This window comes from Sylvia atricapilla, chromosome 13 (genome assembly GCF_009819655.1).
Source record: "Sylvia atricapilla isolate bSylAtr1 chromosome 13, bSylAtr1.pri, whole genome shotgun sequence".
NCBI lineage: Eukaryota > Metazoa > Chordata > Aves > Passeriformes > Sylviidae > Sylvia > Sylvia atricapilla.
Genome location: NC_089152.1, coordinates 1250975 through 1267163, shown reverse-complemented (window position 1 = coordinate 1267163; position 16189 = coordinate 1250975). Strand labels below are relative to the sequence as shown.

The following is a 16189-nucleotide window of genomic DNA, read 5'->3' as shown; positions in this document are numbered from 1 at the left end:
ATCCTGCACCCAAATACTCGGTGTGGGTGGGTAGAACACAGCCAAGAGCAGATCAGGAAATTCAATCTGCTCGCTCTTACATTCAGAACAAAAGGAGGAAATAGAAATTTTTACGCTTGAGACTGCAGCTCTGGGCTGGATCCGTGGAATTCGGGGAATTCTCCATCTCTCCACCTTTGGAGCACCAGTGGCCAAACTCCGGGATCCCTGAGGCTGGAAAAGCCCTGCAAGGTGCAGGAGCCCAGGCTTTGCTCAGCACCGGGCTGGGACATTGCTGGGGCACACAAAGAGCCGTTTGTGGGGTTTGCAGTGGAGCTGTTGAGTTGGATCCGCGTTTTATTAGTCACCCTCATTGCTGAGTGCAGAAAGCAGCGACATGGGATGGGTTTGTGTCCCAGGCAGCCAGGAAACGTGGGAATGTGGGCATGGAGCTCTGCTGAACCACCATGTTAAGTGGGTTTTATAGTTGTTTTTAATCAGGTTTTAATTTTTTTTGTTTCAATTTTTTTCTTTTTATTTTTTTTTAATTTTTAAAATATTTAAATATTTATTTATTTTTTAATTTTTAGATTTTTTAAAAAAAATTTTTAGTTTTAAAACTTTTTTAAATTTTGGAGGAAAAATCCACTGTGGCTTCGATGGAATTGTGTGCACGTTGCCTTATTCCTGTGCTTCCCTTGTTGTTTTTCTGATGGGATCCAGAGAGGAGAATTGAGGTTGTTTGTCAAGTGAAGCTGCAGCTCTCACTTAATTCCCCCCATTTCCAGCACAGACATTGCTAATTGGTTGTTTTTTAAGCGCATTTGCTCAAAGTAACTCCTGAGGCACAGATAAGATCTCTTTGGTGTGGTGAAATGTGTTTGCTGTGAGTAACAAGGCCCAGAATTTACCGGATTGTTATGGAAGGGACACCAGATAGTTAAGCAACATCTTAAAAATTTGCTTTTTGTTACAGCAAATGTCATTCCTAATTGCTTGAGCTGTGTAGTTGTTCCAAAAAACATTTTAACTGGCTTAGGGGGTCTTTACTTACCTCTAAGGGAAATGAAGGGTTTTTTTATTTATTTTTTTTTTCCAATTGAAAGGATTAAAGAGGCTGTGAGCTCTTCTCCTGTTTAAAATCAGTCCAAATGGCACAAAGGCTCATCCTCCTGCAGTTTATTTGCTGTGCTGATACAAACACAGCGCTGAAAGCTGGATCTGAGCCAGAAAAACGAGAATTCTTTTTTTTTTTTTTTTTAACCTGCAGCAAGGAAAGAGGCACAGATCAATCATTATCCCTGAGAGATAAAAATCCCGGCTCTAATTTCAGCAGAATTCCAGCTCCATCAGAGCTCCCAGGCGCTCTGCACGGAGTCTCAGTTGGGGTTTGTGCAGGCAGCAGGATTTTCCCCCTGCAGAGGTCCAGTCCGTGCTCCTGACTGGCAATTCCCATGAATTTCCCTTCGGCCAGACCTCTCTGCTGAGCTGCCCCCCCCAAAAAAAAAATAAAAATCTCGAAGGGTGCCTGTGGTTCAAGGTACGGCCAGGGAACAATCGGACGATTGAGTGGCCGAGAAAAGCTGCCTTGGAAACCACCGAGGTTTTGTTTGGCAGGAATTTCTCCTTTTTTTTATTTCTCTCTCTCTCTCTATCTCGTGCTCTGCCCAAATCGCCGCCGTGCTTTGTATGAAAGTCACGCTTCTGCTGTCCTCTGTGTTTATTATCTTTTTTGGGAAATGTACTTTTGTGGGAGGAAGTTCAACAAAAACACTAAATTCTCGACTCCGGCTCTTCGAGTTGTTTGACTTCCGGCCCTGCAGCTTTTGAGTTGTGCAAGAATTCGGTTGAATTCTTGGGGGGGAATAATCAGCCCTGTGCTGGGGCTGGGCTGGAATTACGGCACCTTTGGGGTTCTGGGTTTGGGGTTTTCGGGTTTTTTTTTTTGTTGGGCTTCCCACAGTCAGGAATGGGATTTTTTGGGAGAGCTTTAACAGGGGAATTCTTAAAGAAAGGGTTTGTTAAGGTTTTCTTCGGCTGATGGAGCAATCTTCTCATGAGCTGAGGTCACTGAGGTTCCAGGTCCTGACAGGACAAGGAAACCCCAAGATTCCGGGTCTTGACAGGACAGGGATGAACAAGATCCCAGGACGTGGATGTCCCAAGATTCCAGGTCCTGACAAAGATTCTGGGTCCTGACAGGACATGGAAATCCCAAGATTCCAAGACATGGATGTCCCAGGATCCCAGGTCCTGAGAGGATGTGGATGAACAAGATTCCAGGACGTGGAGTTAGAAGATTCCAGGTCCTGTCAGGACGTGGATGAACAAGATTCCAGGTCCTGATAAAGATTCCAGGTCCTGTCAGGACACGGATGTACGAGATTCCAGGAAATGGATATTCCAAGATTCCGGGACCTGTCAGGACGTGAATGAACAAGACTCCAGGACATGGATGTACAGGATTCCAGGACATGGATGTACAGGATTCCAGGTCCTGGCAGGACGTGGATGTTCCAAAACTCTGGGTCCTGACAAAGATTCCCAGGTCCTGACAGGACATGGATGAACAAGATTCCAGGACCTGAGAGGACATGGATATTCCAAAATTCCGTGTCCTGACAAAGATTGCAGGTCCTGTCAGGACACAGATATTCCGAGATTCCAGGCCCTGATACAGATTCCAGGACCTGTCAGGACATGAATGAAGAAGATTCCAGGACATGGATGTACAGGATTCCAGGACCTGTCAGGACATGAATGAACACGACTCCAGGACACGGAAATCCCACGATCCCAGGTCCTGACAGGACATGGATGAGCAAGACTCCAGGCCCTGAGAGGATAAGGATATTTCCAGAAGTGGCTGGAATGGAGCTGGGAAGCCTCTGATAGAATCAGATACATGGAATATCCTGAATTAGGACAAAATCCATCTCCCTGGCCCAACAATCCCATCCTGAGCCTGAGGAAAAAAAAAAAACTTTTCTTGTTGAGAAGAAAACTTCTCCAGAAGCGGGATCTGTGCTGACTTTGTGCTGCTCCTTTGAGTTTTTTAGGAATAAAAGTTGAAATCCCGAAGCCTGAGAGCGGCTTTGGGGCTGTGACTCGTAATGGAGGGAATCAAGGGGCTGAGTTTTTGAGTAGAGGAGGATCCTGCGATGTTCCTTCCCTCTGACAAAACCATGGATCAGGTGGAATGCAGGAGAGGAGAGCTGGGAACCATCCCCTGGGAGAGGGAAGAGTTTGCCCGTGGAATGTTGGCGTGGAAATGTCCCCTCAGCTTCCTGCAGAACTGCTCCACCCCACCCAGATTTTAGGAACGATCAACCAGAAACGTCTGTCCAATTGCACATCGTTTCCAGCCGATCTCTTCCGTCTTCTGTTGATACGACAGAGCAGAAAGGAGTTCTGAAATCCGGAATATTTAGGGATTCATTGTAGCCCTTGGAGCATTTCCAGGCCGTTTTTTGGTGGCTGTTTTTAGGCACAATTTCAAATCAGCTCCTTCACGTCTCTTTTCCTCCCTCCCTTTCCCACCCCCGGGGTGGCTCTGCCTCTTCCTCCTGAGGATTCGCTGCGAGCTGAACACAATCTAAAATGATTTGAAGGGATAAAAGCAGCGGCTGACCAGAGCCAGGCTCCGGGTTTTTATCTGCTCTGAGGTGGAGAAGGTGACTCTGTCACCTCCCTTCTCTTTGTGGCCACGGCTGGGACTGTGCAGGGGCCAGGAGAGCTGCTCAAGGAGAGGAGGGTTTGGATGTTTGACTGAAATGTCTCCCCACAAGAGTTCTCAAGTGTTGGGGAGGAGCAGCGTCCCCTGGGAGAGGTGATGGGCACGAAGCAGAACGGCCAAAGTGGCCCAAAAAGGAGCAGGAGTTTGGGATTTCTGGGGGGTCTCCTGAATCCCACAGCCTGTGGATGGATTTTGGGGTGCAGGTGTTGGGTTTTGGGGTCAGATGTTGGATTTTGGGGTACAGATACTGGATTTTGGGTTACAGATGTTGGGTTTTGGGGTCAGATGTTGGATTTTGGGGCGCAGGTTTTGGATTTTGGCGTCAGATGTTGGACTTTGGCTTACAGATGTTGGACTTTGTGTTACAGATGTTGGATTTTGGAGTCAGATGTTGGATTTTGTGTTACAGATGTTGGACTTTGGGTTACAGATCTTGGGTTTTGGGTTACAGATCTTGGGTTTTGGGTTACAGATGTTGGATTTTGGGGTCAGATGTTGGATTTTGGGTTACAGATGTTGGACTTTGGGTTACAGATGTTGGATTTTGGGACGCAGAGCCCGGGGCTCAGGGGCTGTGAGGCAGGAAGTGTTGCTGTGTGAATGAACGCTGAATTACCCAGAACTCCAGGATTTTGGGGTGAATTTAAAGCCTCCCAGGCATCCTGAGGTGGATCCTCTCAGCATTTCTCTCCTACAAACCCCCTTGGGTTGTGCCTCTCTGCAGCTCAGACACTGGGTGCTGCTCCCAAAGCCAGGAACAGTTTTTGGAGAGGTTGGGTTTGTCGTTTCTTTTCCATAACTATGATTTATTAAATATGAAAACCTTTTCTGTGAGTGCAACAGAGCTTGGAAGAGTCAAGAGTGCAAAATGCTTAAAAAAAAAAAGGTCCCAGAGTTTCTTCTGCCAAACTTTTCCTAATTCACTTTCACCATTTCCTGAATCCTTCCAGGTGGATCATCCATCCAAGAGGCTCTGGAGCAATGAGGGAATTCCTGCTTTGCATCCAAAACCTCCTGGAATTTTAACATTCCCAGAGCTCCAGTGTTCTCTGTGCCTCCACCTGGAGCAGAGTTTTGGGAGGAGGAGAGGAAATTGTCAGCAGTGGTGCTTGGGGAGGGTTCATTTGGTGCCTTCTGGAGTTTAAAGGAAAAGCAGAATGAGGCATCTCAGTGTGAGGAGGAAAAACCAGAATTGAGGAATATCCTCAACTGGGAAGGATTATCCATCCCAGCCCCTGGCTCTGCACAGACACCCCAAAATCCCACCCTGGGAGGGGATTATCCAAATATTCCTGGAGTTGTGAGAGCCTTGGGGATGGATCCATTCCCTGGGGAGTTGTCCCACCGCCCTCTGGGGGAAAAAACCTTTTCCTGATTTCAGCCCCAAGCCCAGACCCGGCTTCCCCCTGTCCCAGAGAGCAGGAAATCCCAGCAGCTCTTCCAGAGTTATTTCTGGTTAATATTCTGACAAATTGAGCTAATCCAGACCAGTGGGTTAGTGAACAGCCCAGTTTGGCACCTCTTGTTTTTCCTACAGCAGACAGCCAACATTTCCTCTGCTCCTCATCCTCTTCAACAGCTTCTTTTACAACTATTTTTTTACAAATAAACACAATTATTGGAATTATTGGGAATAAAGGGCCCATTTAATGATATTCTAGATAATAACCCAGTTTGGCACCTCTTGTTTTTCCTACAGCATTCAGCAAACATTTCCTCTGCTCCTCATCCTCTTCAACAACTTTTCTTTTTTTACAACTATTTTTTTTCCCTTTTGGAAATAAACACAATTATTGGGAATAAAGGGCCCATTTAATGATATTTTAGATAATTCTCGTGTAGAGTGCAAGTTGAATTTTACTCCAAGCCTCTCTTTGATACATTCCCTGCAGTATTTAGGAATTGATGATGATGAGAAGATGAACCTCAGTTTTCTTGGTCATTAAGAAGCCGTCCCCACCTCAACTCCCCCAAAATTCCTGAAATTCAGTTTTGTGCCTGAGTGGGGATTCAGAGAGTGGCTTTTTCTCAAGACACCAAAGAGGTATTTCACTGCAGAGAGATGGTGGCTATTTTTAGCCCTGGGTACTGGTGAGGTGGAACAGAATATTTTTAGAGCTGTAGAAAATGCAGCCACTCAAGCTGGGTTCTTTTATTTTTTTTTTTTTTCTTCACTCTGGTGCTGGAGGGGTTTTCCAAAATAAAGAGCAGAATGGGGATAAAACAGCTTTTCTGTGTCATTTTTATTTGTTGAGTAGGTGATCTGTTGATTGGGTGGAGATATATATATATATATTTTTAAATATATATACATACCTGTATACACAATGCATCTATATTTATATCTATATTTATATTTATAGATATATCTATATTTATATTTATAGATATATATTTTATTTATTTATATCTATATAGTTTATAATTTAATTTACCATTTTATATTATTAAACATTTATACTATTAATATATTAATATTTGTATTGGAAATGTTTATATTTTATTATGATCTATAGATAATATATATATATGTATATATATATATGTATATATTCATGTATATATTTTATTATAATCTGTATATAATGTCTATATTTTATTATAATGACTATATTTATATTGATGTCCTTATACAATTTTAAGTGTTTTGGCCCTGGGAATTCCATGTCTTAAAACAATTTTCCCTCAGATTTGGGAAACTTTTAACCTCAGTGAAATGTTTTGAGGAAATCCACGAGCAGCAAGAAATCATTTTAATTATTAAGTTAATCTGTACCAATCCTGGACCATTCCTGGGGTGAGGGAACAGAATTATGGAGTGGAATTATTCCTGGAATAATTCAGGAAATGGAGGTGACAGCAAATTAGGAAAAGTTTGGGAGAAGAAATTCTGGGACTTTTTTTTTAAGCATTTTGTGCTCTTGACTCTTCCAAGCTCTGTTGCATTCAGAGTGCTAAAGAAAACCTTTTAATATTTAATAAATCATATTTATGGCAAAGGAACAACAACCCCAACCCCTCCCCAGAAACATTCCTGGCGTCTTTCTGAGGAATGTCCATATTAATTCTGTTCTCCTGGCTCAATTCCAGCTCCATTGCATTATAAACTCTATTTCCATCCTCTTGGTTTGCAGATCTATTTTTACCTTTCTTTTGTTCGGTAAGAAGCATTGTTTGTGGCCCTCAGAATGGTTTTATTGTCTAAAACGATCTATTTTTTTCTGGTTTTATTCATCCTGCAGGATTTCTAACAGTAAATGATGTGTTTGCCTTGCCAGGATCTGTTTGGTGTTCTAAACACAGCAGATGAAGGAACAGAAATCTGTCAGCTTTTCTGCGCTCTGAAATCCCAAATTTCCACTGCTTCTGCCTTGGAAAGTCTCAGATCTCTGGGAATAGGCAGAGATGAGGATGGGAATTGGGTTTTCATGGAAAAGCTGCTCAGGGAGCTCTGGTCAGTGTGGTTTGGTGGTGGGATTTTCACACGTGGTTTGGAGGGTGAGCAGGTCTGCAAGGACTCCATACAGGCACAGAAAGGTGATAAGGGAGAAGATTAGAGGAAAAATCAGATTTTATCTCTTTTTTTTTAGCCATAACTGCTCATCCCAGGGGTAAAGTTGTATCCTTGGAGCAGCTGAGGAGGCTGCCCATAACTCAGTTTATTTGGAGCTCCTTGTCTGTCTGTGCTGCTCTGCTGGGGCTGTCAGCAGGTTTGAAATATTTTGATTGCCTTTTGGAGCATCTCAGCCTAATTAGCAGGTTTTGGGGTTTTTTTTTTCCCCTTTCCCTCTGTGCAGTTTGGCCGTGCTCCCGTGGTGATCACAGCGAGGGCTGTGCACAAACCAGCCTGGGCAGGGCAGGGCTGAGCTGCTTTCCTGGGAATCCTGGGAATTCTCTGGGATTGGGATCCAGCACCTCTCGGGGGCTGGGTGACAGTCACTGAGATGGGCACAGGGTCCTGGGGTTGGATTGGGGGAGCTGAAATCCCATGGATCCCATCCCACTGATCCCACTGATCCCATGGCACTGATCCCATGGCACTGATCCCATCCCATTCATCCCATCCCATGGAACCCATCCCACAGATCCCACTGATCCCATGGCACTGACCCCATCCCATTGATCCCGTCCCATCCCATGGATCCCATCCCACCCCACTGATCCCATTGATCCCACTGATCCCGTGGCACTGACCCCATCCCATTGATCCCATGGAACCCATCCCACCCCACAGATCCCACTGATCCCATCCCATCCCTTCCCATCCCATGGAACCCATCCCACCCCACAGATCCCACTGATCCCATCCCACCCCACCCCACTGATCCCATTGATCACACTGATCCCATCCCATTGATCCCATCCCTTCCCATCTCATGGATGCCATCCCACAAATCCCACTGATCCCATTGATCCTGTCCCACTGATCCCACTGACCCCATCCCTTTGATCCCATCCCATCCCATCCCATGGAACCCATCACACCCCACAGATCCCACTGATCCCATTGATCCCATCCCTTCCCATCTCATGGATCCCATCCCACCCCACAGATCCCACTGATCCTGTCCCACTGATCCCATTGATCCCATCCCTTCCCATCTCATGGATCCCATCCCATTGATCCAATCCCACAAATCCCACTGATCCCACTGATCCCATTGATCCCATCCCATTGATCTAATCCCCATCCTCATCCCATCCCACTGATCCCATCCCATCCCATCCATTCCCATCCCAATCCCATCTCCCATCCCTTTCCTCTATCCCAGGGTGTTCCAAGCCTTGTCCAGCCTGGCCTTGGACATTCCCAGGAGCTTCTCTGGGAATTCCCTCCCCTGCCCCTCTCCGGGGGAGAATTCCTTCCCAAATCCCATCTCACAAATCCCTCACCCCTTCTCCTGTCAGTCCCTTTCCAGGTCTCCTCTTTGAGGCTGCAGCAGGAACTGCACAAAAAACACTGAAAACACAAAATAATCACCCCAAATCTCAAAAAGAAAATTTTTTAAATTTCATTTCTTGGTTCAAGCAGAGGCAGTTTTCTGTCCTGGCCTGAGGAGAGCTGGAATAGGGGAAACTCCCATGGGATGTCCTTCCACGTTTTCTCCCAACTAAATGGATAAATGCTTTTGTTTGACCAATGCAAAAGGTGGATATTAGGAATTATTTCTTTCCTAGGAGAGTGGTTAAGTATTGAAGCAGCTTTCCCAGGAAAAGTGTGGAATCACCATCCCTGGAAAGGCTCAAAAATCAAATTTTGGTTTAATTGACAAGGTGGTGTTCAGTCAGAAGTTGAACTTTGAGGTCGTTTCTAACCTTAATAACTCCATGATTCTATAAATATGGGAGTTCAAACCCCACTTTTATATCCCTATTTACTAAAAAATAAGTATTTTTATAGTAAATCAACACGAGCAGAGGAAAAAGGATGGAATTTTAGAACCTCAGGTCCAAATTTTACCAGTTTTCCTGCTGCACTCTCTTCCAGTTCCTCCTGTCTCCCCATTTCCCTGCTGGGTTCCCTAAACTGGAGCTGCTGCAAAAAAAGATGGGAAAGGGAAAATCCTGGGAAATCCAAGGAGTTTTGGTAGCTGCTGGTTGTTTTCTCTGCATAATTGAGCTTTAAATGAAGGTGACATTAATAGTCAGCAGTTTTTTAATTAATCAAGTGCTGGAGTTCACACCAAAAGTTCCAAACAAAACTTCCCAGAACTTTTCTAATGAAGCCAAAGCTGACAATTTCCAGGCTAAAGCCAAGAATACCTGGGGAGAAAAATCAACCCAACAGATAAAAAACCAGGAAATGACAACTGGAATTCCCTCATTTCTCCGCAGGGCATTAACTTTGCTAATTGAGCTTTCATTAATTAGAGTTTATAATTGTGATCTTGGCCATTTAGAGTTTAGAATTGTGATCTTGGCCAGACGTTTTGCTGGTGGGGAGGAAACCTCTATTTGTGCGTTTCAAAATCCCAGTTATTTATAAACCTGAATTCCTTCTCCGAGGTCCCAAACAGCAGCTTCATGCTCCTTGTTCCTGCTCACCCACAGCAGCAGGTGGGGATGGGGGTGAATGAATGAATTGAAGCAGTGAGATGCAGGAAAAAGAAAAAAAATGGGATTTTTACACTTTATTTACACTCTGTCAAAGGCTTTTTGTTGCTGTTGGTTCCAACCCACCGGGAAAATCTCTGCATCCTCAGCCTGGAATATCCACTCAGCTCTCACCCAGGGATGAGTCAGGAAGGGCTTTAGAGTAAACCCCAAAAAAAAAGGGAAATTTATCCAGGATATTTATTCAGAAATTCGGAAATTATGAGGAATAACGAGATTGAAAGTGGGACTGATCAGCAGCTTTTCGTTCAGTGTGTGGGGTAATTCTCTGGGGAGGTGAGGCTTTCTTTTCATTTATTATATAAAAAACCCTTCTCATTGCTGCAGTGGCCCTGTGCAAGGCTGTGCTTTAGCTAAAACCACTATTTTAGAGATATTTAACCTTAATTTCCAGCAGCAGCATTTTCCTCTGGAGCACTCTTTGGTTCTGGAGCGGCACAGAGTGGAAAGGCTTTAAAATCAGATTTTACAGCTGCAAATCTCAGGAGTTCTTGGCTTATTCTGGAGCTGGTTTGGTGCATTTTGGTCCATAAAACATCCAGGAGAAATGTGAGATGTCCCACGTGTTGTACCTCAGCCCCTCTCTGAACTTCTGCTGCCTCGAGGGAAATAAAACCCTGATGGATGACAACCCCCAAGACGGGGGTTTTATTTAATACCAAAGAAAATTAGAGCCATAAAAAAGCCTCGATTTCCCTCAGCCCTGCTGTTATCTCCATCCTCCATTCTAATGTTCACTTTATGGGCTCATCAAATTCCTTTCATCTGTGTTTTTATTTACAGGAGGCTTTTTCCAGCGGCGGCTTCCCTCGAAAGCTGTTCAGAGCCCAGATGGGTCTGATGGAAAAAAAATAAAACAACAAGAAAACAACAACGTGTTTTAACTTGATTTGATTATTTCCTGATTTTTTTGTTTTTTTTTCCTGGCTGCTTTTTTTTTTTTTTTGTGATGCTCTCTGCTCTCTTGCAGCCTCAGACAACAGCCAGAGGTTTCGAGAAACGTGCTTCGCCTTCGCGCTGACGCCGCAGCAAGTGCAGCAGATCAGCAGCTCCATGTGAGTGGGCCCCAAAATCCCCGAAATTCCCCCCAAAAGGAGCAGCTGTCCCCATCCCTGCCTTGGAAAAGGGGAGGGGAAACTCCTCTGGGGAGTGGGTTTTTATAGGGAGGAGAGGATTCGACCCCGCCGCTGAGTTGTTGTCGAATCCAGAGTTTTGCTTCTTGCAGCTCTTCTTTGCCGCCAGGTTTTTGCTGGTAGTTCATGGTGAGGTTGGGGGTTTATGGTGGCCCATCAGAGTTTTCTTTGTAGTGTAGAAAAAAACAAAACCAACAAAGCGCCCTCCCCAAAAAAATAACCCCAAAAAACCCCCCAAAAAATAACCCAAAAACCCACAAAAATAACCCAAAAGCCCCCACAAAAATAACCCAAAAACCCACAAAAATAACCCCAAAAACCCCACAAAAATAACCCAAAAACCCACAAAAATAACCCCAAACCCTCCCAAAACCCCCCGCAAAAATAACCCCAAAACCCCCACAAAAATAACCCAAAAACCCACAAAAATAACCCAAAAGCCCCCACAAAAGAAAAAACCCACAAAAATAACCCCAAAACACCACAAGAATTACCCCAAAAAACCACAACCCCTCCAAAAAATCCCCCACAAAAATGCCCATGAAAATAACCCCCACGAAAATAGCCCCAAAACCCCACAAAAACGACCCCAAAAAACCACAGCCCGTCCCCAAAAACCCCCAAACAAAACCCCAAGACCAACAACAAACCCCCAAATAAACAACCATCAAAAACCCCAAAACAACCCCCCCAAACCCAGAAAAAAACTTCCAAAAAACCCTCAAAAAAAAACCCCAAAAGAAAACCACCCTCAACCAAAGAAAAAACCCAACCAAAAACCAAAAATCACCCCACAAAAACAGAGGTCAGACGAGAATTTTTTAATTTACCTCAAACAATAAAACTTCATTTTAACCTTCTTTTGCAGAAGCAAACTCTGGTGTACATGAAACACACCTCAAATTGTCATTTTTTCCACCTTTTTTTTAATGTGTGTAAAAAAGAAATGTTTTCCATAAATTGAACTTCCAGCAGGTTCTTGGGGGGATGTGTATCCCAATCCTGAGTGAAAAGCAGGATCTTTTAATTCATTCTCTCTTGTTTCCAGGGATATTTCTGGGACCAAATGTGACTTCACAGTACAGGTCCAGCTAAGGTAAGGATTTTATTTCCTGTGGCTTTTTGGGATTTAGCAGCTGTGGGTTGGGAATTTCCTGGATGGAAAAGAGCCTTGTCCTGGTTGATTTTGTTGTCAGTGAATCCTCCTTGTGACTCCATTATATTCCATATGTTATATTTTTTTTTCCATATATATATATATATATTCCAGTGGATATATTCCATATATCCATTGTGGTCATTCCATGTGCCTGGGGCTGGAAATTCCATCAGCAGGGATGAATTCCATGAGCATCCCAAGATCTGCTGCTTTAGCCACTTTGGGAATCACCAGCCTGGTTCATTTGGGAATTTTTTTTTTTCTTTTTTTTCATCAGTTATAAGTTTGATTAAATTCTCTGTCAGTTCTCTGACAAATTTTTTTTTTCACTGATTATAAATTGATTAAATTCTCTGTCAATTCTCTGTCTCTTGATTAAATTCCCATCTCAGATGGGATGGACCAAGGGATGAGGGAAAATATCTTTGATTATCCTGGAATATGGAGAGGGCTGGGAGGAATCCAGGGGAGCTGAGAGGGTTTGCTGCTCCTTGGAATGCTCCTTGTCCCCGAGCTGGGCTGGGAGCAGGAAGGGTGTGTCCTGCTGGGGATCCAGCAGCAAAAAACCCACCTCTTTGAACTTGAAATAAATAAATTCAACATCAGAGGCCTGAGGATTCCTTGGCTGGGCTCAGCAGCTGCCTGAAAGTGCAGTGTAGAAAATGTCCTTTGTGTCACCTTGGTCCTGTTGGAGAAAAGGCAGAGGAGAAATTGGGAATTGTCCTTTTAAACACCTTGGTCCTGGTGGAGAAAAGGGAGAGGAGAAATTGGGAAATGTCCTTTTTGACACCTTGGTCCTGTTGGAAAAAAGGGAGAGGAGAAATTGGGAATTGTCCTTTTTGACACCTTGGTCCTGTTGGAGAAAAGGCAGAGGAGAAATTGGGGAATGCCCTTTTTGACGCCTTGGTCCTGTTGGAGAAAAGGGAGAGGAGAAATTGGGAATTGTCCTTTGTGTCACCTTGGTCCTGTTGGAGAAAAGGGAGAGGAGAAATTGGGAATTGTCCTTTTTGATGCCTTGGTCCTGTTGGAAAAAAGGGAGAGGAGAAATTGGGAAATGTCCTTTTTAACACCTTGGTCCTGTTGGAGAAAAGGGAGAGGAGAAATTGGGAAATGTCCTTTTTGACACCTTGGTCCTGTTGGAGAAAAGGGAGAGGAGAAATTGGGGTTGGAAATGAGTCAGGCTGAGGAATTCAAGGAATCTGAGGAGGAACCTCCACCCTGCTCGAGCCACTGTGATTTTGGGGGATTTCCTGCTTTTTTTTTGACATCATTTGAGTCAAAATGTGTTGAGTTTGTTGAAAAATCTGCGTTCAGCAAGATTCTGTCATGATTTCAGAGCTCAGTGGAGAAACAATTCCTTCTAGGAAGAGATGATCTTTAAATCACTTCTAAAAGTGAAAGGTGATGGCAGCTCTTTGCTTTTAGGTTTTGTTTATCAGAAACCAGTTGTCCACAAGAAGATCACTTCCCACCCAATCTGTGTGTGAAAGTAAATGGGAAACCATGCAGCCTTCCAGTAAGTAAAATCTCCTTTTAATTCTTGTAATTCTTGACATTTTGGGATGGAGCATTAGGAATTTTCTGCCTGAAAATTTATCCCAATCTTTGTTTCCACATTCTGGAATTGGAATGAGCAGAACAGATGAGTTAATTTGTTGTAGCCAGTAGATCCAGGAGTTAATGTGGAAGTTAAAAACCTCTTTTTCAAGAGCACGTATTTAGTAATATACTAACAGAAGCAGAGAAAAAAAGATGGAATTTTAGAAACTCTGGTCCAAAGTTTGGGGGGGGTTGTTTAGTTTTGCTGAGACAGGAGAGGTGGCAAAATCCCTTTTACAATTCCGTGGGCAGGGTTAAGATTCTGAATTTCCATCCGGAGAAAGAGCTTACAAAACACTCACTAATTCATTATCTGCCCCTTCTGTCTTTGAATTAAACATACAACCTGCTCTGGGTGTTTTGTGAGGGGCAGGAGACAGGAGCACTGCGGGATTCTTCTTCCTGAGAGCTGAAATCTTTTGGTGTTTTATGGTTTTTTTTATTTTTTTAGGGCTACCTGCCACCAACCAAAAACGGCGTGGAACCAAAGCGGCCCAGCCGACCCATCAACATTACCTCACTGGTGCGTTTGTCCACCACGGTGCCCAACACCATCGTGGTGTCCTGGACTGCTGAGATTGGCAGGGTGAGTGTCCCCAGGCCCTCCCCTGTGCCCTCCTGCACACAGCATGTATGCTAGCCTAAATAGTTTCATTTTTATTTATTGGCGTGTTAAAATATGTATGTGTCGTATCTTATGTCTATTATATATTTTTATATTTTGATAGGTATATATGTTACAGTTTATGTTTTATAGTCTCTAGATGTATATATTTTGCATATTATAATTTTTATTTGTTTACCTGTTATATAGCCACATATTGTATTTTAGATATTATTTAATACTTTTTATATATATGTATTTATATATCTTTGTCGCTCACGAGTTTTAGCTAACAAGGTGAGAACCAGCTCCATCTCTGTATTTTTTAAGACTTTTTTTTTTTTAAAGAACAAATCACCTGCTGCTGAAACAACACTTAATTTATTTTTACTTTTTACTTATTAACTCACCGCTCAGGGGCCCACAATGTGGATTTTTCTAATTCCAAACCCGTGAGGAGGAAGGTGAAAAAAAAGCACTTGGCTCACATCTTAAACCTTCTGTCCTGCTATTTATCCATATTACCACAGCCTTTATATTGCCATGGTCCTGGGCACAAAACCCTTCCTGGGCCTGCTTTGGTTGGTGCCTGTCTCAGATCCCTGCCTCACCTTTGGGCTGGGAGTTTTCCCTCCTCGTCTCTGAGACTCAGGGAGGGCCCAGATCAAGAGAGCAGGGTGTCCTCTGAGCCTTCTGTCTGTTGGCTTGGCCAAAATGCTGACTTGGAGGCTTTTTCTGACTTGAGGGGCTTTACAAAGCTTGGGACATACAAGGAGTAGGTGACATTGGACAGAGTGCCCCTTTAGAGCTGTGGACACAAAACCAGCCCAACTGATTAAATTCCATTGACCATTTTTTATGTTTCTCTTCAGCTTTGATGCTCTTCCTGACTTGAGAGGTTTGACAAAGCTTGGGACATGCCAGGAGTGGGTGACATGGAGCACAGGGTGTCCCTTTAGAGCTGTGGACACAAAACCAGCCCAGACCAACTGATTTAATTCCACTGACCATTTTTTATGTTTCTCCTCACCTTTGAAACTCTTCCTGACTTGAGAGGTTTCACAAAGCTTGGGACATGCCAGGAGTGGGTGACATTGAACAGAGTGGTCCTTTAGAGCTGTGGACACAAAACCAGCCCAACTGATTAAATTCCACTGACCTTTTTTTACATTAATCTCCTCACCCTTCATGTTTAAAACCTCCTGGTTTTATCACTTTTTTGGTGTGTGTCTGTGGGGAGAGCGTTACGACCCACGTTAAAAAATCACTGCTGTTCCTCTGGATTAATTAAATCTGGAACTGCAAAAAAAGTGGCTTCAATAAATCAGTCATCAGTCAGTGAGCTTTGCTTTCAGTGCTGGCAGCAAAGCTGCTGGATGGGGCATTCCAGAGGCTGCCACTGCCCTCATCCTGTTTTTTAGAAGTGCCCAGAATTGTCCTGAGGTGAAACTTTGGCCAAGAATTTGTCAGCATGGGGAAAAAAAAAAATAAAATAAAAAACGCTTACAGCTCCAATCAGACACAATAGGCAGTGCTAAAACATCAGGATGGGATTTTGTGATGGGTTTCTTGTGGAGAGGAAAACAAATCTCCATTCAGATGGTTGGGATCTTTATGGCTGAGTGATTTTGGTTTAAAAAAAACCAATAAAAATCCTCTTTTATTTAATGAGAGCTGCAGGTATCAGAGAGCAGCAGTTCACAGTCAGCCTGCTGGGCTTTACACGTGCAGGAGGATTCAGGATTTAGGGCCAAGAAATGCCCCAAGTTGGAGCCAATCCCTTGGGAAGTGGCTGCTGCTTCTGGGGTTTCACAGATTCATCAGGTACAAAGCACATTTGGGAGAATTTCTGACGTAAATTAGAT

General features: G+C 43.8%; 1 protein-coding gene and 1 long non-coding RNA gene across 5 annotated transcripts in view; both read left to right on the top strand.

The window, feature by feature from the left end:
* The window catches only part of PIAS1 (protein inhibitor of activated STAT 1), a 68853-nt gene that overhangs the window by 33162 nt on the left and 19502 nt on the right, over positions 1-16189 (top strand). For all 4 annotated transcript variants that reach the window (XM_066328190.1, XM_066328188.1, XM_066328191.1 and 1 more), the window contains 4 exons: positions 10800-10884; positions 12011-12058; positions 13547-13637; positions 14172-14306. In XM_066328190.1, coding sequence (XP_066184287.1) covers positions 10800-10884; positions 12011-12058; positions 13547-13637; positions 14172-14306 — 359 coding nt within the window. The remainder of the gene's footprint in view (positions 1-10799; positions 10885-12010; positions 12059-13546; positions 13638-14171; positions 14307-16189) is intronic.
* Positions 1879-3614, top strand: LOC136366901 (uncharacterized). The gene is made up of 3 exons (XR_010744600.1): positions 1879-2054; positions 2089-2285; positions 2338-3614. It is a non-coding gene; the product is annotated as an uncharacterized lncRNA (long non-coding RNA).